Source organism: Ranitomeya variabilis, chromosome 1 (assembly GCF_051348905.1).
Source record: "Ranitomeya variabilis isolate aRanVar5 chromosome 1, aRanVar5.hap1, whole genome shotgun sequence".
NCBI lineage: Eukaryota > Metazoa > Chordata > Amphibia > Anura > Dendrobatidae > Ranitomeya > Ranitomeya variabilis.
Window position 1 is genome coordinate 112,900,382 of NC_135232.1, and position 25,592 is coordinate 112,925,973.

Below are 25,592 nucleotides of genomic sequence, written 5' to 3' on the forward strand. Positions count from 1 at the left end.
TAATGAAGTGACGGATCTTGTATTCTCGTTTGGTGACATTACTTTTAAAGACCAGGCCTGTTTCCATCACCGGACAGCCCACACATCCGCTACAACGGTAGCAGCCTTTAGACTTATTAGTCAACCATATTTCATTTTTTGGAGGGGAAAAGTGGCTATGTACAATTCTGTCTCCTATTGATCTACCTTTTTGAAAGGTGATCAAGGGATGAGGTCCCACCAGGTCCCCAATGTCATCGTCCATCCTTAATATCGACCAATGTCTGTCCAGGATTGATCTCACTTGGTCTGCTCCTGAGTTAAAAGTGGTGATAAACCGACTCATGGCAGATTCCCCTTCTCGTGGGGGTGGATTTAACAAGGCAGTTCTACTTAAACCCCTTGTTTCCCTATAGGCTTTCCGAAGGACACCATCAGGATAGCCTCTGTTTTGAAAACGCTGACGAAGGTCAGTTGCCTGTTCCTGATAATCAGACTCTGAAGAACAGTTACGACGAATCCTCATGTACTGCCCTTTAGGGATACCCTTTTTCAACGGGTGGGGATGGTGACTCTCCCACCTCAAAAGGGCATTCGTAGAGGTAGGTTTTCGGTATGTTTTAGTATCCACATGGCCATCAGGGGTCTTTTGAATCAGAATGTCCAAAAAAGAAAGTTTTTCTCTGTGATATTCAAAAGTGAATCTCAAGCCCAAAGGGTTTACATTCAATTTAGTTACGAAATTTTTCAGCTCCGAGATCTCCCCATTCCAAACTAACAGGACATCGTCTATATAACGTGCCCAAAACATTATTTTTGAGCACTCCACGTCATATAGATCCCCGAAGACAATTGTCTCCTCCCACCAGCCCAGGAGCAAATTTGCATACGATGGCGCACAAGAATTGTGGGAGAAACTCTGAATGAGGGAAGAATAAGCAGGTGGCGGGATCCACACGAGTGAGGTTTGGAACGGGCACGCAGAGTGCCACCTTACATATATGGATTTCCTGACCACAGCCTTTTCGTGAAGCAACCTTCTTCTTGGGTGAGATTGTTCTGATTACTGACAGCAATTAAATACTCCCCTTGAGTTTAATTTATTAATTTTTTGATGACATGTTTTATATAGGAGGTCTAGGAGATAAGATACCTCTTGCACATTGTCAGTCTCTATGAACAAGGTGGTGGTGTGTTCCCACCGTGCTGGTTTTTTGGAGCATTATCATATATAGCTCATTGGTTGTTGCAGCCAGCATATGTATTTGTATGTTGTGATTCATGTTGTTTTATGAGCCTGGGGCTTTTTTATAGTAATATTTATTAAAAGTTATATTTTATGATTTAACTACAGTCCTACCTTGCTGAAGAAATAATGGTTGATTTACCACTAAAATTCAAAAAGAGCTTGGATGTCTTTCTTATGTGGAGACGGAATTGACTTTATCCCTAAATATGAAACCATTAGCATCTTCCCCATGGGGTTTTTGCCTTCCTCTGGATCAACATATTAGGCGATAGGTTGAACTTGATGGACTTAAGTCTACCGTCAACCTTAAAACCTATAGGTCACTATTTTCATGATCAGACCAAATGCTCTGTATCCGAGTGCAGCATTCAGCAGATTTCGATCTTGCATCTTGTGTCCCATGAACAAACAAACAGGCAATAGAGATCAGCAAATCTATTTGCAGGATAGTGGTCCAGAGGCCACATAAGTAGTCCATGGCAGCTGTGGACAGGGAGACATGAGCCTCTTCTGAACTGTAGGTCTAGTACAACGTTGTGCCATAAAGATTATGTTCTGCCGGGTCTATAAGTGCCGATGATTCCGGGACATAGAAAGCAATTCAGTGGCCACAGATCACAGAAGAGGCCGCTGGACCAGGGTCCCGTGAATCGATTCTCTCATCTCTAACAGGAACTTATTTGTCGATATCACCTCAAACTGCGGAAAGGCAGGTATTATATCGTACTCACTACACTACAAAAATGGCCGAAGGAACTCAGTCATGTGGCAGTGCCAGCCTACCTCTAATCTAGACATCATATGACAATACTAGGCTCATTGCAACAGCAAATGAGACAAACCAGCAACATGACACCCAAAACAACAGACAGGAAGATGAAGGACTTTTAACTGTATTAACTTACAATGATGCCATCTGACAAAGTCCAAGTAAAAACGAAGTCGCCTCAAACTTTTTCTTTAAAAGGCGGTGACTGCTCAACCTTCAGAATGATGAAACTGTACATGGGATCTAAAATGCTTACATTTGCTTTACATCAATCCATCCCATATAAAATATATTAAAAGTGGTATAAAAAAAATCTGTCCCCTGGTAATGGCTGGATCATAACGAGGGTTTTACAGCAATCAAGTTCTTTTCATCTGAAATACTTCTTGGTTTGGTCTCTGTGGAGATGGTTGTTATTTTGCTTGCCATAGTAGCAAAGAGAGTGTCCATCATCCCCAAAACTTCTAGGAGCTCTTCTTGATAATTTACTTCTTTTTCTAGTGTGTCTTGAAGCTTCAGAAATAATTTATCCACTACAGATGACTGGTTTATAATGGAAGAATAAATGTCTGAAAAGAAAAAGAAAATGTTTGGGCACTGAACACACATTCAAGAAAAGCCCCAAAACCTAACAGTGCCAACCCAGCCGTAAAGACACATCTGCCTCAGAATCAGAAGACTACCACTGCCTTCCAGGAACTCACATTCATGGCCAATCCTAAGTATAGACAATAGCGCTGAGCGAAAGTGCTCCAATAAGGTGTTATCCGAGCATGCTTGTGTGCTAACCGAGTGACTCCGGCACACCTGAATACTATGTTCAAGCCCCCACAGCTGCATGTCTTCGCAACACATACAGCGGCAGGGACACAAACATATTATTTGAGCACACCAAATGTCACTCAGTTAGTACCCAAGCATGCTCAGATAACACAATTTCGGAACAAGTTTGTCATCACTACTATGTATGCCTTCCCCCCCAAAATTTTTCTTTATTGTTATATTGCTTCCTAAATGCAAAAGTTAAGAAACTTACTAAACGGTTTTCATTAAAAACATTCTACCATTTTGCTGCTGCAGTGTCTGTAAGTCCTTTATCTAGCTGAGTGACCTGCAAAAATGTTACAGATCTGTCAGAGCTCCTGTTGGCTCTCTCCAATTGACTCTGCATTAGGCCAAGTGCTCAGATAGAAGAACATGGCCCAACCGCCGGGACTTCTGAATTAACAGCCTCATATGCTTAAGAGGCAATTAGCTTTGGTCAGAAGAACTGGTGGTTGGGTCTTCCTAACCTAGCATGGTCCTAATTTCAAGGACGTGTGAACCAGATCTTAAAAATAGTTGCAGAATGAGGGTTGTGGTCAGATCAGAGAAAAGACTTCCAGGCACAGCGAGTGTGGAGAAAACAGGCTAAAGATGAGGAAGAACAAACGAGAAGAACAAATAAGTGCAAGACAGAAGTTGGGCTGATTTATGCGTTTATGAAGAAAGCAGCACCCAAGCATTCACACAGACCTCACATCCAGCCTATATTCCTGGAAGATACACTCATATCAAGAGGAAACTCAGAAACTATAATCAGGGGGTCTCAAAACAAATGAAAATGGAAGACCAATTTAGGACAATTTTATTAACTAAAGAACACACACCAATACGTCCAAGAAAAAAAGATCTATGCAAAACTAATGAAAAACACCCCCAAAAATCCTAAGATCAATAGAAAAAAATCAAGTAATGAGTATCAGAACTTCCATAGAGAATACAAGTACAAAAGCAGGAGTGAAGCACAAACGCGCGTCGAGCACGGTGTGGCGCCTTGTTACCTGGCTTTCCTTATAGCAGGTTTGCTGTGCTTCTTATACACCTTATCCGTGTGCTTGATTTGCTTAGTATGCTTTTGTACTTCTATTCTCTATGCAAGATCTGACCGTCATTATTACTGATATTGTCTTTCTCAGCTTTTTTTATTCCAATTATGGTCTTTTGTAATTTTATTTTTTTTTTCATCTTATTACTGGTGACCAGTTACCTCTCTGCATGTTTCTCCATGCGGTACTTGTGTTTTCTTATTAGTTCAGATATGTTTTTAATTATGCTTATACCCCTATTATGCTTCTAGCCGAGCTTCTTTGTGGGTGTTTTTATTAACTACAAGTAATGACTAACGTATGTAAAATATATGTTTTTTTTTTTTTTTTAAGTCAAAGTTGTCCACACCTTTTAAGTCACTGTACAAGATTTCTTCTTTTATAGAAAGAGAATAATTGTAGCCTAACAAACATGAGCTGTAGGACAAGCAAACAGGTATTTAGAGGGTGGGGAAGACCAATTACAGTTTAACTGGTGCCGGTAAATGGAGTTACAAGAGAGCCCCTTTGTCTTACTTACCAATTACTTTCTCTGACACATTTAACAAGATTGATGAAAATCGAGGATCTACTATGTGCCTGTTATAAAAAAAAAAAAAAAAAAAAAAAAGTGATTAATGATACTGACATTTTCTGCAGAGAACCTATCACTTTAAAATCCGTGCTAATAAAAGATCATCTACGCATGATATGTATACTAAGCCACGATCTCATTGTGAAAGATCTGACAGTGCTCCCTTATTGCAGAAAGGAGCGAAGAGCCATTTTGGCAGCACACGATTTTCTAGGCAGATGTGAAGATTTAAGGGAGTTGTCTTTGATTAGAAAAGATGGCCGCACATGTCTCTGGGTTGTAGCTGGCATCACACCTGAGCTCCACTGAACTGAATGGGGCTGAGCTGCGATAGTGTCAATGCCACACACGACCTGTGTCAAAAAATTACCGCACACTCAGAGTTGATATGATGCAAAAGTGTTCAACAAGTTTATTGTCATAACAAGAAATGTTGCCATAAGGTAATATGAACAGTACGAGTAGAAAGAACCCAAAGCTTCGACCCACCAGCGTCTTATTCATGGGGTTACTTGGTTTAAGGATGTGTACAGATAAGTGGCAAAGAAAGAAGGCTGGAGGACAATCCCTCTATTGCGGAGCCTGTCACTTAGTGTACGGCGTTGAGAGGAAGTAAAGCTCCTGATTAGTACTGGACATAAAGGCGGGGTAGCCGTATCGTCCGTAATGGGCTTGTAGTGTCTTGGATACCATATAGAAGCGGCGCTCCTGTGCCTAGTTTGATGTGGGGAGATGGCGGGTTTATGTGCCGCCTGGGGTACCGTTGTATCAGAGGTGCTGGGCCTGCGGTATACTGGATATCCTGCGAGAGCGGCACAGCCGTGCCAAGCTTGATATGGTGTGCTGGAATGAAGGAGGGTGGCGGGTTTGTTTGCCCCCAAGAATATGATGTGACATTGAGCAGGGCACGGGAGCGTCGCTCTTACAGGGTACCCAGCAATCCGCAGGTGCAGCACTCCTGGCATAGCGATATTCTTGGGGGCACACAAACCGGCACCCCCCTTCATTCCAGCACACCATATCAAGTTTGGCACGGCTGTGCCGCTCTCACAGGATATCCAGTATACCGCAGGCCCAGCACCTCTGATACAACGGTACCCCAGGCGGCACATAAACCCGCCATCTCCCCTCATCAAACTAGGCACAGGAGCGCCGCTTCGATATGGTATCCAAGACACTACAGGCCCATTACGGACGATACGGCTACCCCGCCTGGATGTCCAGTACTAATCAGGAGCTCTACTTCCTCTCAACGCCATACACTAAAACAGGCTGTACAATAGAGGGATTGTCCTCCAGCCTTCTTTCTTTGCCACTTATCTGTACACATCCGGAAACCAAGTAACCCCATGAATAAGACCCTGGTGGGACGAAACGTTGGGTTCTTTCTACTCGTACTGCTCATATTACCTTGTGGCAACATTTCTTGTTATGAGAATAAACTTGTTGAACACTTTTGCATCATATCAACTCTGAGTGAGCGGTAATTTTTTGGTATATGACTCTTTGGGCCACAGGGTCCGTCTTACCAGCACCTCCATTTTTTTGACCTGAGTGCACACCATTATTCTCTTCTACACACGACCTGTGGACATGGTTTCTGAATGAAAGCGGCCATGTTTTTCTTCTGCTGCACAACTCCATTAATATTTATGGTTTTCTACTTACTTTATGAGGAAGGTGAGTATTTGGCAGAGCTGTTTCTCATCCCTCCCTGCTAGGGCATTTTTAAGAGTTCCTCTTCGTTCAATTTCATTCATCACGGCAACAATCACTTCTGGGCTTCTGGCCTAAGTAAGTTAAAGACAAATAAGTCATGGAATAAGAAATGGGAGACTTCAAAGAGACATTGTGTGAACAGGACCCTGCGGTACAATGTAACAGTGATCTTGTCCACATCAGCTATGTGACTGCATCAGATGTAATGGCAGCAAGTGCCACAGCCAACAAGTCACTGGTGAGCAGAAAGACAGGACTGAGGAGCATGGAAGAGGGAATGAGACCGAGCTTTACTACCACACACAGCTGCCAGCACACGACAACGCCAGTGCCTGTAATGGCAGAGCTGAAATGCCCACAAGATCACTAAGGCGCTGTCTTTCTGCTGGTTGATGCCACCATATGCTCGACACAGGGTAACACAACACACTCCAGGGTAGGGCATCCAAATTAAGTAGCCGTCTGACGGGGCTTCGGCTGCGCAGGTCACACTAACTCATGGTGGCACCAGTTGGGCATCAGTGACGCAGGGCAGTGTGGGAATAATGAACACCAATTATCCAGTATTCTGCACATTCAAATCTCATCCAAGAGACAAAGAGGACAAGAAATAAAATATATAGTAAATGATAGCAGTCCAGAAAGCAATGAAGGCCCGAAATACACACCCAAAGATGTGACTGCACTGTACACAGACATACAGGGAGATTCACTAGAACGAGGCTCCAAAAATTCTGTAATAACTTTTGCTAGGAAGAGGCAATTTGAGCGAAACAATGCGCTCCTCAGTATATGGAACTTCAAACAAGCCAGGAAGCCATCGAATTGGAGCAATCAGCTGGACAACCACTCACTCCATGATCAAAAAGCCGGAGTGATGTGTTGCGAATCATAGGCCCAGTTTTATTTGACACCACTGTGAACACCAATGAGTATCTCAACATTTTTCTAACAGTTTGTGAATTTCCAGAATTATCGTGAGTTAATGGAAAGACGGAGGAAAGGGTCACACATTGGAAAGGGAGAAACTGAGTCATGTTTTGGCAACAGAGTCATTTCAAAATAGCTTTGGCCACCATGGTCGCCGGATCTGACACCAGACTTCTCCCTTTAGGGTATGCACAAATGAACAGTCTATTGGAACAAGACTTGCACTGAGGAAGATTTTAGGGGAAACATCCAATGTGACATTGCTGCTATTTCCCCCCCCCCCAATATTCTTGCCGATACATTCAGGAACATGGAGCTTCACACTAAAATGTATCTGGCAGAAAATGGAGATAACTTCCAGCATCACATGTAATGCAATAAATTCCACATACGTCATTGTTTGTAGTGTAATGTTTTGGTTCAGACTGCATCATCCTAATGGGAATTGCTACCGAATATTCGGGGCCTCTGTGGAGTGAATCTCCCTGTATATTCCCATTACCAGCTGCTTTCTTACCTCTAATGCAGCATCCAGAGCTGCAGACACCTGGAAACCTCTGAGCAACTTGTCGTATTTCCTCAAGTGCTGTCTTACTGGTTTGCTGACAATGAAGTCATCCTGTGCCAAAGACAGAAAATCAAGAAAATTGTATTAAATCTCAAACTAAACGCATTTCTGCACACAGCCTTACGCCACCGTCTCCCTATCCTGCAGGATCTTCGGCCACTTTACCTGTTTAGGCATGTAGTCCTTCCCTTTCACAAACATTCGGTAACTTGGATGTTTCCTTCGTGCCGGTTCATGTGATTTCTTTTCTTCTGGCTTTCGATGTTTTACATTCAAAACGCCATTGGTCATTCCCACCACGATCATCTCATCATCGGGCTGAAAAACGCATTCGTTAATACCGTTACATTGTGACATTAAGCATTACTTCTACATATGTACTACTAACATTTTTTACTTTTAGAGCACCAAGGATTCCAGCAAGCTGTACATGAGAAGGGGATACATAGAAGACAGAAGTATAAAATAAAGAGAACAAACTAACACTGACAGACTGGTACAGAATGGAGATGGCCCAGCCCTTGCGGGCTTACAGTCTACAGTGTAATGGGGAAGGAGACAGTAGGTTGGTGAGGTGACAGCAGGCTGGAAGCTTTCTTAGAGAGGTCGGTTTTCAAGTTCCATCTGAAGGATGGCGGATAGATGTGCTGGGGCACAGAATTCCAGAGGATGGGGGACACTTGGGAGAAGTCTTGGAGGCGATTGGGTGAGGAAAGAAGAGGTGTGGAGGAGAGAAGGAAGTCTTCAGAGGACCGAGATTACGCGTAGGAAGATATTGGGAGATTAGTTCGGAGATATATGGAGGAGACAGGTTATGGGTGGCTTTGTAGGTCAATGTTAGTAGTTTGAACAGGATATGTTGAAGAATTAGGAACAAAGGAAGAGATTTGCAGAGGGGAGAAGCGGAGGTGTAGTGTGGAGATGTGTGGATTAGTCAGGCAGCGGTGTTAATGACGGACTATAGAGGTGGGAGAGTGTTAGCAGGGAGGCATCAAGAAAACGATATTGCAGTAGTCTATGCGGGAGATGTTGAGGACATACACTAACATTTTAGTAGATTCAGGGTTGAGGTAAGGGCGAATTCTGGAAATATTTTTGAGTTGGAGGCGGCAGTAAGACCTTGGATGTGAGATTCGAAAGACAGGGCAGAGTCAAGGGTACCTCAGAGGAAGCAGACTTCCGGTACAGGGGAAAGCCTGATGTCATTTGTGGTGATATACAGATCGAGCAGAGAGGTCAGGAGAGATGGATGAAAGATGATGGGTTCAGTTTTGTCCACATTGAGCTTTAGGGTAGCATAATAAGACGGATATGGCCAATTGACACTCTGGGATTCTGGACAGCACAGAGGTAGATCGGATTGTATAGATGGTACTGGAAGCCATGGGACTTTATGAGTCATACCTATCCCCTTCCCTGGCTCACTGCAGAACTTGGAATATGTATAGCCACTACCTAGAATAAGCCTGTAAGTCACCTCTACAAAATGTTGTGACTGTAAAAGAGTTTCCATACTATGGCTTTAACATCATCTTATCAATTATGGACAAGCAGATTCCACAGCCACTTGTAGTTTCTAAAGAGAGACCCTAATATGAGATATTAGTGTAGACGTCATACTTACAGCCAATGCCAAGCTTAAGATTGAAGCTGCATAGTCAAAACTATGTACAACTTTGTAGTTCATTGTGCTGTAGACCTTCACATGCCTGAGGAAAAAGGACTGAAATCAGATTACTGTGTAGTAAATAGTTAGAGACAAAATTATTACCCTCCAAAACACTAAGAAAGGTGAGTAAGGAAAATCTGTCAGTAGGATCGTCCCTCCTAAGCCGTCTATATGAATGACAACTTGATATCTGTGATCCGATGTCTTATTCCAGAGAAAAGGAGATTTTTGTTTACTTACCGTAAAATCTTTTTCTCCGAGCCAATCATTGGGGGACACAGACCGTGGGTGTTATGCTGCTTGCCACTAGGAGGACACTAAGTGATACAAAGAAAGTTAGCTCCTCCCCTGCAGTATACACCCTCCTGCTGGCCCTCAGCTAACCAGTTCGGTGCAAAAAGCAGTAGGAGATCAGTAACAACATATTAGCTTACAGCATGTCATATCATATATGAGAGTATAGCATATCGGATTGTAAAAACAAGCATAAGCCAATACTAGGGTGGGAGCTGTGTCCCCCAATGATTGGCTCGGAGAAAAAGATTTTACGGTAAGTAAACAAAAATCTCCTTTTCTCCTACGCCTCATTGGGGGACACAGACCGTGGGACGTACCAAAGCAGTCCCTGGGTGGGGACAACATCAGATCAGGCTCTGTGTAACCGCTACTTACAAGTGCGCCACCGCGGCCTGCAGAGTCCGCCTGCCCAGAGTCACATCTGTGGAAGTCTGGGAATTATAATGCTTCAAGAATGCATGCGGACTGGACGAATCCGCAAACGTGCAGGCGTGTCTTGTTGACGCCTGGTGCCTGGAACCCACGATAGACGGGGAGATAGGCTGTCATCTAACACGGAAGGACTACTGGATGGTGAAAGAATACACCAGGCTAAATGGCCGATGGAGACGGCCAAACCCTTCCTGTAAAAGTCAGGAAGCCTTCCTCTTACCGGTAGGAAACCCAAGATACAGTGTCCAACCTTCGGAAGGACGCCGTCCTCAAGACATACCTACTCAGAGCACTTGCTCTGTCCGGAATATGGGGACCTCATTCCATTTTGTGGAGTGGTGCCAAAAGAGATGAGGGAGGAACTATGCCCTCATGACAGTAGTAATACAATACCACCTTGGTAACTAGGGACAGGGAAGGCTTGAGGACAACCTTGCCTTGAAGGAAATAAGAGAAAAAAGTCTGAAAAGACCCGTTAGCACCGAAGACTCGTCAGGATGAGGATATAGCCGAGAGAAAAGGGGGCAACCTTCCCTAATAGAATAGATCCCAATGATCTAACGGTATGCAATAGGGAAGAATTACATGTGAAAAACATCCTGCGAGGTGGTCCCTACTTGCAGTTTTGTTGCAGAAATACAGAAAGCTACCAGCTCCGCAAGTGAACTGACGTGGTCAGTACGGATGTCCGAGGATCACTGGGGCCCTTTCTGCTTCTGAAAAGTTTTAGGAAGTGGAAACTGGTACCACGGAATAACCGGAGCATGCAGTGCGAAGGCTCCTGGATCTCGAGGCCGAACAACCAACTCCAGTACGCCGGCGATCAGTCAGGACGCTATCCGAGCTACAACTGTAGAGCTCCAGTGAAGGCGGGTCTGATGGAATACTTCCGGTGAAGTTCCCACTCACTTGAGGTGAAACCCTGACGACTAAATATGTTCGCAGCCCAGAGTTCTACTTCTGGGATATGAACTGCCAATATCACCGAGTGATAGATCTCGGCCCATGTGAGGTACTTTGGCCATGGTGCTTGAACGTGGGTACTCGCTAGATGATTGACGTATGACACGGCCGTGGCGTTGTCCAATTGAATTCGGATGGGTTGACCCGCCATAAGGAGTGGACCTACTATAGGACTACCCTTGAGATCTCCAGAGCAATGATCGGGAGAAGAGGACTGGCATTGGAAGTTACTAGTAACCATGGAACCGGGAGAAAAAACTCCGGATGAAGAAGGAACTCAGAGACTATCGTCTGAAAGGCTGCTTGACTTGCTGAAAACTAACGGAGCAAAGGAAACTGTTTCCATTGTCGTCTCCGTTTTTTTTTTTGGAACCCTCCCAGCAAATCGAATGAAATGAGGGGATGAGTGAGCAAGAGCGCGAGCTCCCGTTGAAAAACCATGACCTTGTCCGGAGGGAGATTTACCACCCTTCTGGAGGAATACTGGATCATCCTCAAAAAGGATATCTGCTGGGCTGGAAATGAGGAGTTGTCTAAGTCTAGCCACCAGCCCAGGTGAGAGGGTATCGCAAGAGATATAGACGACTTAGCGTAGTCCTGCAAGGGTGGGTAAACAGTCGGTCAAACAGGATAGGACGACCACGCCTCTAGGTGCAAGATGACAGCCACCATGACCCTTGCGAACACCCTGGATGCGGTAGCAAGGCCGAAGAACAAAGTCGTGACTTAAATGCTATTCACGAATGGAAAAAGCAAAGGAATTTTTGAAGAGGTTAGGCATCCCGAATGTCGATGGATGCCCGAAACTGCACCTTTTTTGTTGAAGTAATGGCTGAGCGGATGAGACTCCATTCGAAGAAGAAGAAGAACCTTGTGAAAAGATTGTTAGAAGTTTGAGGTCCGGAATCGGTCCTACTTATCGTTCCACCTTTTAGTAACCAAGATCCCTTAGATCTAGACTGTCCTGGACAACCCTTTCACTGTTGGTCGGGGCTGCGGAAACGTACGATTGTTCGTTAGTCTCCCGCTCAAGAATATGATTGACCAGCTGAACTGTCTTCAGGAAAGGGATACTGGTGTGAATCAAAGTAGTTAAGGGCTCTAAGCAGGAGACCGTTGCTCTAGCATCCATGCGGCGGATAGGGAGGTTAAAGGGCTGGACCTGTAGTTGCCAAACGGAACAAACCAGATGTGCTATTTGACAGATCGTGGCATTTTTAATTAAGGACATATCGGGCAGGGATACTGGTAGGTAACCCACAGGAGATTGTACCCGGTTAATCTGCCGAGTGGCAGAATGCTTCCAGCAGGTCATTGCAGAGTTAAAAATTAGGAGCCTCGATCCACCATCCTCTTAACAAGGAAGTGGAGAGGGAAATTCGCCTACTTGCATCTTCTGTTAAATAGTGGTGATGCAGAGGGGGGTGCTCAGACGCCCGAAAAAAAAGGATGCCTCTGTACATCCACAGAGTTCAGGTCTCCGGGTGGACAGGACAGGCTGTCTGGCGTTAGGCCTGGACCTTCGAGTGCCCGTCTGTTGATGGTGTGGGGAGACCGGCGCCCATTAAAGTGCCTGTTGCCCTTAAAAATCAGACCAGGCATAGCGTCCCGCGTAGAGGCTTCTGTCCAGTGAATTGCATATCCGGACTGGATGGCAAAAGCTCTACGAGGGAGTTTAGGCTGAGGGAACTAGTTACACTGGGATAAACTGGGCTCGGCGGCAGAGGGCTCCTCAATTATGACCAGTTTCGGATTGGTCATGGTGCCCTCAAGACCAGGGAAAACTGGTCGTGTGCCTTTAAGACCAGGGAAAACTGGTCGTGTGCCTTTAAGACCAGGGAATACTGGTCGTGTGCCTTTAAGACCAGGGAATACTGGTCGTGTGCCTTTAAGACCAGGGAATACTGGTCGTGTGCCTTTAAGACCAGGGAATACTGGTCGTGTGCCTTTAAGACCAGGGATTACTGGTCGTGTGGCTTTAAGACCAGAGAATGCTGGTCGTGTGCCTTTAAGACCAGGGAATACTGGTAGTGCGCCATTAAGACCAGGGAATACTGGTCGCGTGCCTTTAAGACCAGGGAAAACTGGACGTGTGCCTTTAAAACCCGGGAATTCTGGTCACGCGCCCTTAAGACCAGGGAATACTGGTCACGCGCCTTTAAGACCAGGGAATACTGGTCACGTGCCTTTAAGACCAGGGAATACTGGTCACGTGCCTTTAAGACCAGGGAATACTGGTCACGTGCCTTTAAGACCAGAGAATACTGGTCGTGTGACTTTAAGACCGGGAATACTGGTCATGCGGGTTTAGGTAAAATCTCGCAGCGAGCGAGAAGCGCCAATTTAGGGGACGGAGCTACAGGCACGACGTGGGCGGAGCCTCGAAACTTCCATGATAGGCCCCAGCCGGGGCGTAAATTTCTGCAGCCGGCGTCAGCGTAAGAGTCAGGGGAGGTCACCCGTTGCTCGAGAAAATTGAGCGCTTCCGCGTCAGGCGCTAAGCGCCAGGAAAAAAGGCTAAGCCGCCTTGAGGCGACACAGTGCGCTTCTGGAGGTGCGGACTACACATCGGCCGAAGCCGGGAGCTAAATTTGTTAGCCGGCTGGAGCGATACCTCAGGGAGGTGGTCACAGGGAAGTCTGAGACTGCCTGTCAATATCCCGCTGCAGAAGCCCATTGCTGGCAGGATCCACTTACCAACGGTGCGCGTCCCGGCATGGAGCCGCCGCGGATGTCGGGTATTGCAGCGTGGACGGTGCAGGGGTAGAGAGATAAACCTCAATCCATCATCCCTTTGTTAGGGAGGTGGAGAGGAACCGTCCGCCTCCTTGTCCACTTTCACAGTGGTGGAGGCTGCCCGGACCATGGAGGGGGGCTTCTTCCACGAAGTTCAGCCCATCGGGACCATGAAAGCACCTCCGCTCCTGAAAGGTATTTCACTGCGGCCTAGTCCGGCTGCAAAAGCCGGGGACTAAATTTATGGAGCCTGCCGGTGGAGCGCGTCGGCGGGCCGCGCGCCGGATGATTGCCGCTGGCGTACCGGCCAGTGGCACCCCCAAGACCGCATCTTCCAGGCAGGCAGCGTGAGGAAGCATGGCCCCCGAGATCTGCAGGGCGCCTCTCGTCCCAGACGAGAAGCGCCGATATAGGGGGCGGAGTTACGGCCGTGGGAGGGATCTGCCCACTGCGGCCTACTCCAGCTGAAAAGCCGGGTACTAAATTTCCAGCCTGCCTGGGGATGCGCGGCGGCCGCAACGGAGCGACGCTAACCGCCGCAGTTCCCGACCGCCGGCGCCTGTCCCCAGGGGCTCTGCCGAAAGTACCGCCGGCGCTTACCCCATAGAGGCCACTGCGGCCTACTCCGGCTGAAAAGCCGGGGACTAAATTTCCGGCCTGCCCGGCGGTGTGAGGTGGCGCGGCCGCAAAGCGATCCGGAGCGCAGGAGGGGAACTCCTGATGTACTCACAGTCCGGTAATGCAGGTCCCCCTGTCCCTGCGCGCTCCATCCTCATCTGCAATCCCTTTGGGCTCTGCCGCAAGTATGCAACGCCATGTGATGTGGGCCTTGTATGTCGGGCCACCGGAGAGGAACATTAGAGCAGGCTCTATGTGCTCGCCGTCTTGCAAGGGGAAGGGAAATCGGGACCAAAGATGGAAACCCGTTGCCCGAGTAAAATTTGGCGTGCTCCCGCGTCGCAGGAGAGGGACGGGGAGGTATACTCGCCGTGCTCGCCTGTTGCTGGTTCGGGGGAGAGCGGGTCCCATAAAAAAGGATCCGTCGCCCCCTTCACTCCGTTGAATAAAAAATAAAAATTAAAATAAGTTGGGGTCTGAAAACAGACCCAAGTGCCTCCTACAGACACTAAGCAAGAACTGGTTAGCTGAGGGCCAGCAGGAGGGTGTATACTGCAGGGGAGGAGCTAACTTTCTTTGTATCACTTAGTGTCCTCCTAGTGGCAAGCAGCATAACACCCCACGGTCTGTGTCCCCCAATGAGGCGTAGGAGAAATCCACATTTTTCATATGTAAATGAGCTGTTCCGATCTGTATGAGATTCTGCCTCCACAGATTATTTTCTATGAAAGGGGGCCTTACCAGTGTGAGACATGTAAATCAGGAGAGCAAACTGTCAGTCATTATGTGTCTCACACTGGTGACACCCTTTTTATGTAAAATAGGCTCCGGAGGCAGATTCTCAGGCAGATCTAGGTCCGGCCCATAAATCATAACAGCTAATTTACATATAAGAAAAATGTGGATTTCTCTGGAATAAGACATCGGTTCGCAGATATCAAGGAATAATTTTATTCAGCTTCCTATGATCTTGTCTGTCCACATATGTTTGTCCAACAGCTACAGTGTAATTCACATGTGTTAAACCAAAATCCACCAGGTACAAATTATGCAGGTTACTAGGATCATGTAAGGGCAAAACTATGTCCTAACTGATCATAAAAGCAACTCCACATAGCAACATATTCTCCTATCCTTTTATCCTGTATATAAAGTGTAACTCACATATATGGCCGGCGGCTTTAGGTTACAAATGTCACTGGGATGAACCTCTAGCAGAAATACTTGCAAAGGTTTTTTTTCTAGTTCTGTGTCTATGCGCCAAGTAAGTATAGGAAAACCTATCACAGCCAGGCAGTCATGTGTCCCCTTGTACCACCGGTCAGGACACAAGGTGTGTAACATGTGAAATGTGTTTTATGTTCGTGCCCTAATCCCGCCACCACAAAAATCAAAAATATAAACAAATTAGGACTAAAGAGATTTTCGGTGATTTTTAATTGATAGTTAAACCTCAGGACCCCGCTAGTTAAATTGAAGCATGTGCCCCCAGGCTACAGCTGCCAAACACGGGTATCAAACATCGATGGCCTATCTCAAGGTCAGACTTTCAATGTAAAACCTTTGTTCATGAAAAGGAATCTCATTAATTACTTTAATATTTACAATCTTTTCAGAACTTAAAAATTAATTTAAGAAATTTAAAGGAAGTCTATCAACACAAAATGACTGTTCAAACTAAGCACGGCACCTTGTAGGGGACATAGCCCTAACATAAATCATACCTTTAGTGTCTAAATCATTAGTGGATTTGGCAGAGATAGCCTTTAAATTCAAACATGCTAATTAGGAGCTCTGTGAACTCTGGGCATGGCCACACAGTTCAACTTCATGTTCCCACCTACCATATATACTCGAGCACTTTCAGCCCATTTTTTTTAGGCTGAAAGTGCCTCTCGGCTGATACTCGAGTCATTGTCCCAGGGGGTCGGCAGGAGAAGCAGCTGTCACATCATACTCACCCCCACTTGACGAGTCTCTGCACGTCCCTGCTTCTCAGATGGTCTCCAGTACCTGCAGCTCTTCCTGTGTTCAGCGATCACGTGGTACCGCTCATTAAAGTAATGAATATGGACACGACTCCACTCCCACAGGCGTGGAGAGCATATTCATTACTTTAATGAGGTACCACGTGACCGACGAACACAGAAACAAGCTGCCGGCCCGCGCCGGAGACCATCGGAGAAGCAGGGACTTGCAGAGACCACGTCAGGAGGGGGTGAGCCATGCAATATTCACCTGTCCCCGTTCCACGGCCGTGCTGTGTCTTCGGCATCCTCAGGCTGTGACGTTCAAGTCAGAGGGTGTGATGACATGTTTAGTGCGCGCCCTCTGCCTGAACAGTCACTGCAGAGAGCCAGAAGACACAGCGGCACGCGGCGGTGGAACGGGGACAGGTGAATATCGCAAGTGTCGGGGGCCTGAGCCAGCAGCAACTCCGGCACCTAGCCCTCATAGCGCGCCGGTGTCTCCGCCTGCTCAGGACCAGCGATGAGAGGGGAGTATGTAATTTCTTTATTTTTTTTAATCACAGCAGCATATAGGACATATTATTCTATGGAGCATCTTATGGGGCCATCATGAACCTTTGTGCAGCATTGTATGGGGCATATTTTAATATGGAGCATCTTATGGGGCCATCATGAACTTTATGGAGCATTATATGGGGATCCTGATTCAATATGGATATTCAAAAACATTTAACCTACTGATGTCTCAATCAATTTTACTTTTATTGGTATCTATTATTATTTTTTTAAATTGACCAGTAGCTGCTGCATTTCCCACCCAAGGCTTATACTCAAGTTTTCCCAGTGTTTTGTGGCAAAATTAAGGGTGTCGGCTTATACTCGGGTCGGCTTATACTCGAGTATATACGGTACTTATTTTCCTTCAATCTCAGCCCTGCCCTTCCTTGATTGACAGCTGTGGCTTTATAGGCGTCAGAGGAGGAAAGAAATAGATAAAAACCAAATGAATGGGAAGATGCACTGAACTCCGTGGCCATGACCAGAGTGCACTGAGCACTTCATTACCACATCTGAGTAAATAATATCTGCAATGGGTTTGGACACAATTTGAACAGTCATTTTGTACCGACAGACTCCCTTTAATTCAGGACAAAGTGTATGTCATAGCTCCATGTCAAAAATAAAAAAAAATCTACAAATCTACAAGCACACAACATTATCTATTTGCAGGAGTTATTTCAGCAGCTGGAGCTCTGCATGTGCTTTTATTCTGTCTTATCCTATGGCAGTAGGATCGGGCCGGCGTGCGTGTGCACTGACTCCTCGCAGAAGTCACGTCTTGTGTCCGTAGAACCGCTTCATCCATACCGTTTACTATGAGACCTACCTGTCCAGCGATGCAGACAGCAGCCTCTGACCGGAGCTACTGAGGCACAGACTGGTCACTGTTTTGTGATGATTTCTTAATGACACCAATAACTGCCCACCCTTCAGCAGGTCCCACACTTTCACATATCGACCACCTAAAGAAGAAAAGGATAAAGGAGCAAAATGTCAGCAATTAAACACCATATATTGCAGTCGTGTTTAACCCTTAAAGTTGGTTATAATTCAGCATGATGTGCCAGGGTACTACACTGCAAAATCAAGGATTCTCTCAATCTGCGCAATGCGTCACCATGTGGTGCTGGGGCTAAAGAGAACGATCCAAAGACCCCATGTACATATTCTGTCTAATATGCAAAGTTTTACATGATTACCCTCTCTCTGGTGCTCCATTTTTCTCAGAAGCCTTTAAAGAGGTTGTCCACTACTCGGAGAACCCCTTCGTTATGTCCCACGGTCTACAATGAATACTCAAAGGAAAAAGGCGTACACTAAAAGGGAGATCACCAGAATATATAAACCAATAAACTTTATTATAAAGTGCACACAGACCTACAACATTTATAAAAACATTTAAAAACAGAATTGCAAAATATACTCTGTATGATGTAAGCAACCCCTCCCCCCCCTCCTATTATTGAATATTAGAAAAATATATCATTAATTATATCATAATGGTGTGAGGCTTTATTATGACTGGAACTGGTGCGTCATTTTATTTAGCTATGGTTTCTATTTTTCTTGAGAGCCTCAGACAGGCATGTGGGTTTTTGCTATTACAATGCTTGATCTCTCATTTTCGGTTGAGCGTACGAATATACTTTGTCTGGTTGTTTGCTTGGCGCCCGCGTATTGGGATCCACAGCAGCCTTAGTTCCATCATTACCGTTATTTTTTCACTGTTTAACCAGTGCAGGCTATATTGCATCGCGTATATATAATGACCGATTCTGAGGGAGTCTTCTGTATTGGCCGTCTTGCATGTCTATTCATTTGGCTCCCGAGTGTTTCCTGTGCTTGTACAAAAGACAAATACTCTTTTTATGCCCTGACTCCTTTGCTCGTATGGTTTTTTTCTATAGCGCATGCGCACTGTGTCTACTTGTGCTTATACTCGGCGCCTGCGCACTGCGACACATCTGGCGCTTGCGCATTTTGATATTCTGATTTGTCAGTCTCACGGCTATTAGCATGGCCATCTCTCTGGGGTTTGTACCTGCGCAGTCGCAAATTTTTCCGTTCATTAGTTCACCTTCCATAACGCGTGCGCAGTAGTGCTGGCCTCCTGTGTGTCTGGCACTTGCGCACTGTGTCTCAGTGACGCGTTCGGCGCTTGTTACTTCCGGTTGTTCCTATCCTCTCACAGCTGTCACAATCCCAGCTGACTTCGGTATGTACTTCCATTTATGTATATATAGACGGTTACTGTGCGCCTCAGACATACTTACTCTGCTCCTGACGAAGCCACCTTCGTGTGGCGATACGCGTTGGGCTTCGGCTCCCCTCCCCTCTCTTTTGGATCATATTGCTTGCTCCAGCCATGCTATACAGGACTACGTGACCATCTGCAGCTTTTTGCCGCATTGAGTAATGTATTTCTTCATTATCTTTTTTCCGTCCATCTGGTTGTGCATTGGTCATGCTCAATAGTAATTTGCTTTAACATAGTTTGTTTGCCTGATTGGCACTTGGACGTGTAGTGTATTATATGTACATTTACATGCTCATGGTCGACTCCTCTTTACTGAGATAGATTGACACCCTTCATTATATAGGTGCCTACCTGACTAGCTGCATCTGTAGGACGGGTACGTTATAATACTGTTGGAGCATACGTTTTTCTAATATTCAATAATAGGAGGGGGGGGAGGGGTTGCTTACATCATACAGAGTATATTTTGCAATTCTGTTTTTAAATGTTTTTATAAATGTTGTAGGTCTGTGTGCACTTTATAATAAAGTTTATTGGTTTATATATTCTGGTGATCTCCCTTTTAGTGTACGCCTTTTTTCTTTGAGTATTCATGATTGTTTTTTGTACGCTGTGGGATTGATCCCTCTTTGCTGGACTGTTAGTCCTTTAGATGGTGCCCTCCATATGTTATTTAGTCCCACGGTCTACAATGAACACAGCCTGCACTCGCCTCCTGTGCCGTTATGTCACGTGAGCCCGCAGGGAGACAATCAACAGCCGCTTCACTCTCACTGACTTCGGCCCTAACTGACATTTGGAGAAAGTCAGAGAACAGCAGCAGCTCTCACTTCTTCCATGTGCCAGTTTCGCCCACCCGAGGTGAGAGTGAAGAGGCTGTTGATTGTCTGCAGGGTTTACGTGACATGACGTCACACGACTCCCAGAGACTTGGCACTGATGTTGCTGGAATGGCGCTGACACTGGAGGCGAGTACAGACCGTTTTTATTTTAGATGAGGGAATATAGCAATTGAGGGATTGTCTGAGTAGTGGACAAGCCCTTTAAAGACTATATATACTATAGCAAAAGGTTTTTTATGGTTCATTTGTTGCCCAAATACACAGTTAAGCAACTTTATAAACATTCTTCCTTAAAATGTTTTTACCATTGTGCTACTGCGTAATGTCTAAGTTCGTATCTAGCTCAGTGATCAGGAAAACGTTACAAATCTGCCAGCCCTCCTGCTCTTGACGCTTCTGCACAGATCTCCATTGCATGCAGAGAGGTGAAAGCATCTACAGACCCAGGGAGGGCAGAGAAGCCAGGATAAAGAAAAGAAGGAGAGTACATAAAGATAATACAAGCACAGTTCTATAGATATGCTGACTAGTGATGAGCGAGTATACTCGTTGCTCGGGGGTTCTCCGAGTGTTTGTTAGTGTTCGGAGATTTAGTTTTCATCACCCCAGCTGAATGATTTACAGCTGCTAGCCAGGCTGAGTACATGTGGGGGTTGCCTGGTTGCTAGGGAATCCCCACATGTAATCGAGCAGGCTAGTAGCTGAAAATCATTCAGCTGAGGCGATGAAAACTAAATCTCCGAACACTAACAAATACTCGGAGGACCCTCGAGCAACGAGTATACTCGCTCATCACTAGTGCTCACATATGCATCCTGGACACACACAGACTTCACATCCAGCCTAAATTACTGAGGAAAAACACTCATAAGAAAAAATCTGAAACTTGTCTGATTATGAATGAACTAAGGGTAACAACTAACATTTGTAAAAATCATTTTTCCATGTCACAGATACCCACAGCCTTTAAGGTGCATTTTATCTCTGTAACAGCATATCACTTGCTCATGCCCATCACCTAATGATCTGCTGGGGATCGGACCCTTGGAGCATGCACCAATTCCAAAAATTAAGGGGCCACAGCTTTCATCCCTCTGTACACTTATTCCCTCTACAAACAGGCATTCATGCCTACGTGCAGACGTGCCATGCAACTCAAATCTAAGGGCATGGGCCCGGCTGCAGTTCTGGCACCACCTGGTGATAGGGAGCACAGCAGCTCTTCATGAAGTACATCAACAAAATGATAACTGATAACTAATACTCCATTTATGTTATAGCTATATTTAATTTTTGGTCTTGTGCGATCTACAATTTCAAGGCTTCCCTATTTGTCTACAAAATACGATGTACTTGCTATACATAAAATCATAGCACTTGACTAAACATATTATGGCCAGAAAGGCATACAGCATTAGTCGCTGGCTGTTAGTCACTGGGCTACAAGTGGAATGAGAAATAGAACAGGACTATTCACAAATAACAGCCGGGCTTTTTGGCATACCTGCAGAGACAAGAAGCCCCCCAGATGGGAAGAGCAGGACGTTCTCCACTGGTTGTTCATGTTCCATGGTCATCACGCTCTTTTCTGTTCGAGCATCAAAAACCTTTACAGTGTGATCATAGGACCCTGGGAAATAATAACAGCAGATATAACAGTAGTAGGAAATAAGTCTGCATCTATATGGAATTATACACACACTTGTATCATGCAAAGAGAAAGAAGCCACAGCAGTCACCTCTGCAAAAGGCAGATCCCCCAGGAGAACAAGATCTAACGTCTCCATTTCTCCTTTCCTCAGGTCATTGATCTGTATGGGTTACACCCATGTATGTAGTGTATGGGGTCCGCTACAATCAGTATGTTTATTGTGTACATGATGCGGCTGACTGATTCTTCTGCTCCCGTCTCACCAGGGTGGTCTCACTTGTTATTCCTATACTGTGGCCATGGGACAGGTTTCAATATTGGGAAAAACCCTTGAAGGGTACGTGCACACAGTCTTATATCATCGGCATTTTTGCTATAGGAAGACGCTTCAAAAAAACGCAAGCTGTGTCTTATTTGTTGTATTGGCATTGCTGCGCATGCATTAATTATTTTTTACCCTTGCTAGGCTGAATGTTGGAAATCACTTTCATGGAGCAGATGCCTATAATATACCAAGACATCTGTGGTATGACGGGGTGGTCCGGAAGCAGGGGGATCCAGCATACCTGTGACAAATAGATCGTCGTTGAGCTTGCTTGCACAGCCGCAGCGCACGTAGTCTGTATGCTCCCGGTAAGTAGAGATTTCGGTGCCGTTTGGAATGTCCCAGATTTTGGATGCATAGTCATCTGAGCCCGAAACGAGCCGAAAATTATCTCCAGTGAAATCCACAAAATGCACCGCTCTAAGGAAACACAAAGACCATACTGTACTGTGGAGCGACAGTGAAGGAGAAGCTGAAGAGCACTATATATCCAAATAGTAACGTAGCTGCCAGCACTGATACAGCAACGTCCCACCGACACAACCTCACATCGGGAACAGACTGTTCAGCACAAAGACTCAAGATAAATCAATGGGTCGACATTAAGGGGTTGTAGTAAGAAATCATGAAAAATGGATCTCACCCCCACTCAATACAATTAGTACAAGTCGCCTCCATGCATTCAATTGAATGGGGCTGGGCGGTAATGCCGGACACGACGCCTTGGACAAGAATGAAGCAATTTCTGGGGGGGGATGAGCTCTTTTTAGGCATCATTCAGAAGTCTAGGAGCCCCGTACATGTTGTGTTTTTCACAGACAGAACATGTACCCATTGTAGTATATGGTTTAGTGTATTACATCTGTGGGATTTTTTTTTCTTCGAGAGGTCTCTGTTTTGACTAGAGACAAGAGTCAAAATCACCCACAGAAGTAAATGGATGCACAAAAATAAGGAGCAGCACATGGATGCCATCAGGGAGCTTTGTGTTTCTAACATTGTGACGGGAAGAAGTATTGCAATTTTTTTTTTTTAAAGCCTACACTGTGCGGTAATGTAGACCAAGCATACTGATTCTTCATGTCCATGTGATTATAGTGATGCTACACTTCAGATTTTCTTTTTATGCACAATAATGGTCTAAACATTTTTTTTGTAAACTGTTGCAAAAAAAAAGGACCGGCAGCAGGGCGCAGGAGCGCCGCTTATCTACCTGGGTTACAAGACCCCACAAAAGGGCAGCCTCAGCGTGATCTCACGCATTACCACCTGGCACTTAAGTGTTAGCCTCCATCTCCTAGGACTATTATCCTCTCCTCTGTGCACATATAAGCGATTATATGATTAAGGCTCTGGATGAGCCGAAACGTCATAATAATTACCTCTGGTCGCTTTTCATGTCACAGTCAATTTTGTCAATAAATTCTTCACCATTTGCAATATACATACAGAGTGTGCGGTGTACTATCTTCTCTATTTACGTGGGGCTATTACAGCCCACTACACCAGCACCTCGCTCCCACATTATCCTGAGTGCGCGCCCATTTTCTTTACTTACTTTGCAAAAAAAGGAAAACACACAAAATTCATTTGGTTTATGTCCTCATCTTCTGGAGTTGGTAATTTTATTTATTTTTGCATCGAGGGCTTATTTTTTTGTGCAACGAGCTGTATATTTTTATTCATACATTTTAGGGCATATCTGATTGCTTCTTAGTGTACTTTTTCGCATGCTGGGGGGGGGGGTGTGTGTGTGCGCGAGCAAGGACTTAAACCACTGATTACATGACTCAAATATTTTCTCAATTCAGAATATACAGTATGGAATGAATATTTTTTATGCTTTATTAGTTTGGCATTGCTTCGTGCATAATTTCCCAAACATGTTATTTTTGTATTATTATTTATTCTGGGGGCATTGACAATGGCATATAAAAGGTTAAACTGATGTGACAAGATGCTGCTCCATTAGTTAATCTCGGGTGCCGGCTACGTAACACAGCCAGTATATCCATGCTGCCCGCAGCTCCTGAGCTGGCTCCACTTAGTTATGGCACTTGGCCACCATTCATATATGGCAGTGGTCCCTAAGGAGTTAATCGACTGTAAACCCTTTTGCTGTCGGATCATATGTAATGCATCATGACTAAAGGTTTTCCATGTCTACAAAATTAAGAATCGGGGTCTTGGTTTCATGTTAAAGACCAAAATCTTAGCTTTTATATGATGCCTGGCTCCATGCTTCTGTGCATACAAGGGAAAGGTGTAGGGGGGAGCAACAAATTACCCCCAAACCTGTAATTTCTCCCATGTGGGGCCTCCAGTGACCCCATGTCATGGTATTACTGATGAGGGAAGGATTATGGTCTATTCACTACAGGGGAACTATGTGCATTTAGATGCTTCTTGGACTTTAATGAGATGTTGGCCTTGACCTTTAGCCACGAAAGGGAATTATACATTTTTTTTAAAAAACTTTATGCTTTGGTACAAAAGGCAACCATGATTTATTTAAGAGATTTGTTAAACAATGCGGGAAAGAAATCCCTGGCAGGGAAAGGGTTACAAATCATAAGAGTGAGTAATCACATTAAACAAGCTGGACAAGCCCTTTAATATTACTAGGACATCAGTGACACTAGTACGTGGGGCTGTCACCGGTTACTGAGCCGCACTGACAGCTTCTGAGTCACTGGCTATGGAGCGTTGCTGTAAACTACCATAGGAGACACTTACTTGCTATGTCCGATGAACTGTCTCAGAGCCGCCTTTCCATTGATATCAAACAACTGCACAACGCTGTCCTCACAGCCGGCAGCAAGCAGTCTCCCATCACCTCTGTACGCGCCACAATAAGCTGTGTCTTTAAAGCGCGAAAACGTTTTTATAGGCTCCTGCGAATATCTGCCATAGATGTGGATCTGAAGAAGAAAAACAACAATAACCGGACTGATGAGGCTGAAGGTTCAACGCTGTAAATGTCGTATTTTCTTTCTTTCTTCCTACTCTTAAAGGGAATCTTTGTAATCTTAGAGCAACAATATGTAGACCATGATTCCAGCGATGTGTCACTTGATGGGCTGCTGGCTGTCGTTTGGATACAATCTCAGTTTTCTCTGCTGCAGAACTAGCAGTGCTCAGAATGCTGAGCCCTGTATAACCCCATCCACACCACTGATTGGCAGCGTTCTGTCAATGCACAGTGTACACAGAAAGCTGCCAATCAGTGTGGGGGCTGGGTTATACAGAGCAGTTAACTAGGAGGCACAAAACACCTAGTCCTCTAGTGATAATCTATGTAATATATAATTATATTGAAACAACAAAACACAGCCTATTAAGTGAAACATCACTGGAATCAGGATCTCAGCCACAAGATCCTGCTGCTCTAAGATTACATAGCAAAAACTGCTGACAGATTTTTTAAGTAGGTGACAGATACCTTACTTTAAAATGAGCGAGTTGTGTAAGGATGGTCTCATCTTATGAAATATTACTATCATTCGTGAAATTATGACTTACCCTGGTAGATGCTGTGACTGCGTAATTACATGGCTCAGATGGTGAAAAATCTATTTTTGTTACAGCCCCAAATTCCTTGATCTGAACAGGAGT

General features: G+C 45.1%; 1 protein-coding gene across 2 annotated transcripts in view; it reads right to left on the reverse strand.

Annotated features, from left to right (window-relative positions):
- Window positions 1-2,100: 2,100 nt before the first annotated feature.
- UTP15 (UTP15 small subunit processome component) overlaps window positions 2,101-25,592 on the reverse strand; it is a 28,345-nt gene continuing 4,853 nt past the window's right edge. For both annotated transcript variants that reach the window (XM_077287724.1, XM_077287731.1), the window contains exons 3-13: window positions 25,500-25,592; window positions 24,714-24,898; window positions 22,219-22,397; window positions 21,506-21,631; window positions 17,729-17,864; window positions 9,281-9,365; window positions 7,822-7,974; window positions 7,606-7,707; window positions 6,108-6,229; window positions 4,386-4,444; window positions 2,101-2,566 (exon numbers count right to left, since the gene is read on the reverse strand). In XM_077287724.1, coding sequence (XP_077143839.1) covers window positions 2,334-2,566; window positions 4,386-4,444; window positions 6,108-6,229; window positions 7,606-7,707; window positions 7,822-7,974; window positions 9,281-9,365; window positions 17,729-17,864; window positions 21,506-21,631; window positions 22,219-22,397; window positions 24,714-24,898; window positions 25,500-25,592 — 1,473 coding nt within the window. In that variant the 3' untranslated portion in view covers window positions 2,101-2,333. The remainder of the gene's footprint in view (window positions 2,567-4,385; window positions 4,445-6,107; window positions 6,230-7,605; window positions 7,708-7,821; window positions 7,975-9,280; window positions 9,366-17,728; window positions 17,865-21,505; window positions 21,632-22,218; window positions 22,398-24,713; window positions 24,899-25,499) is intronic.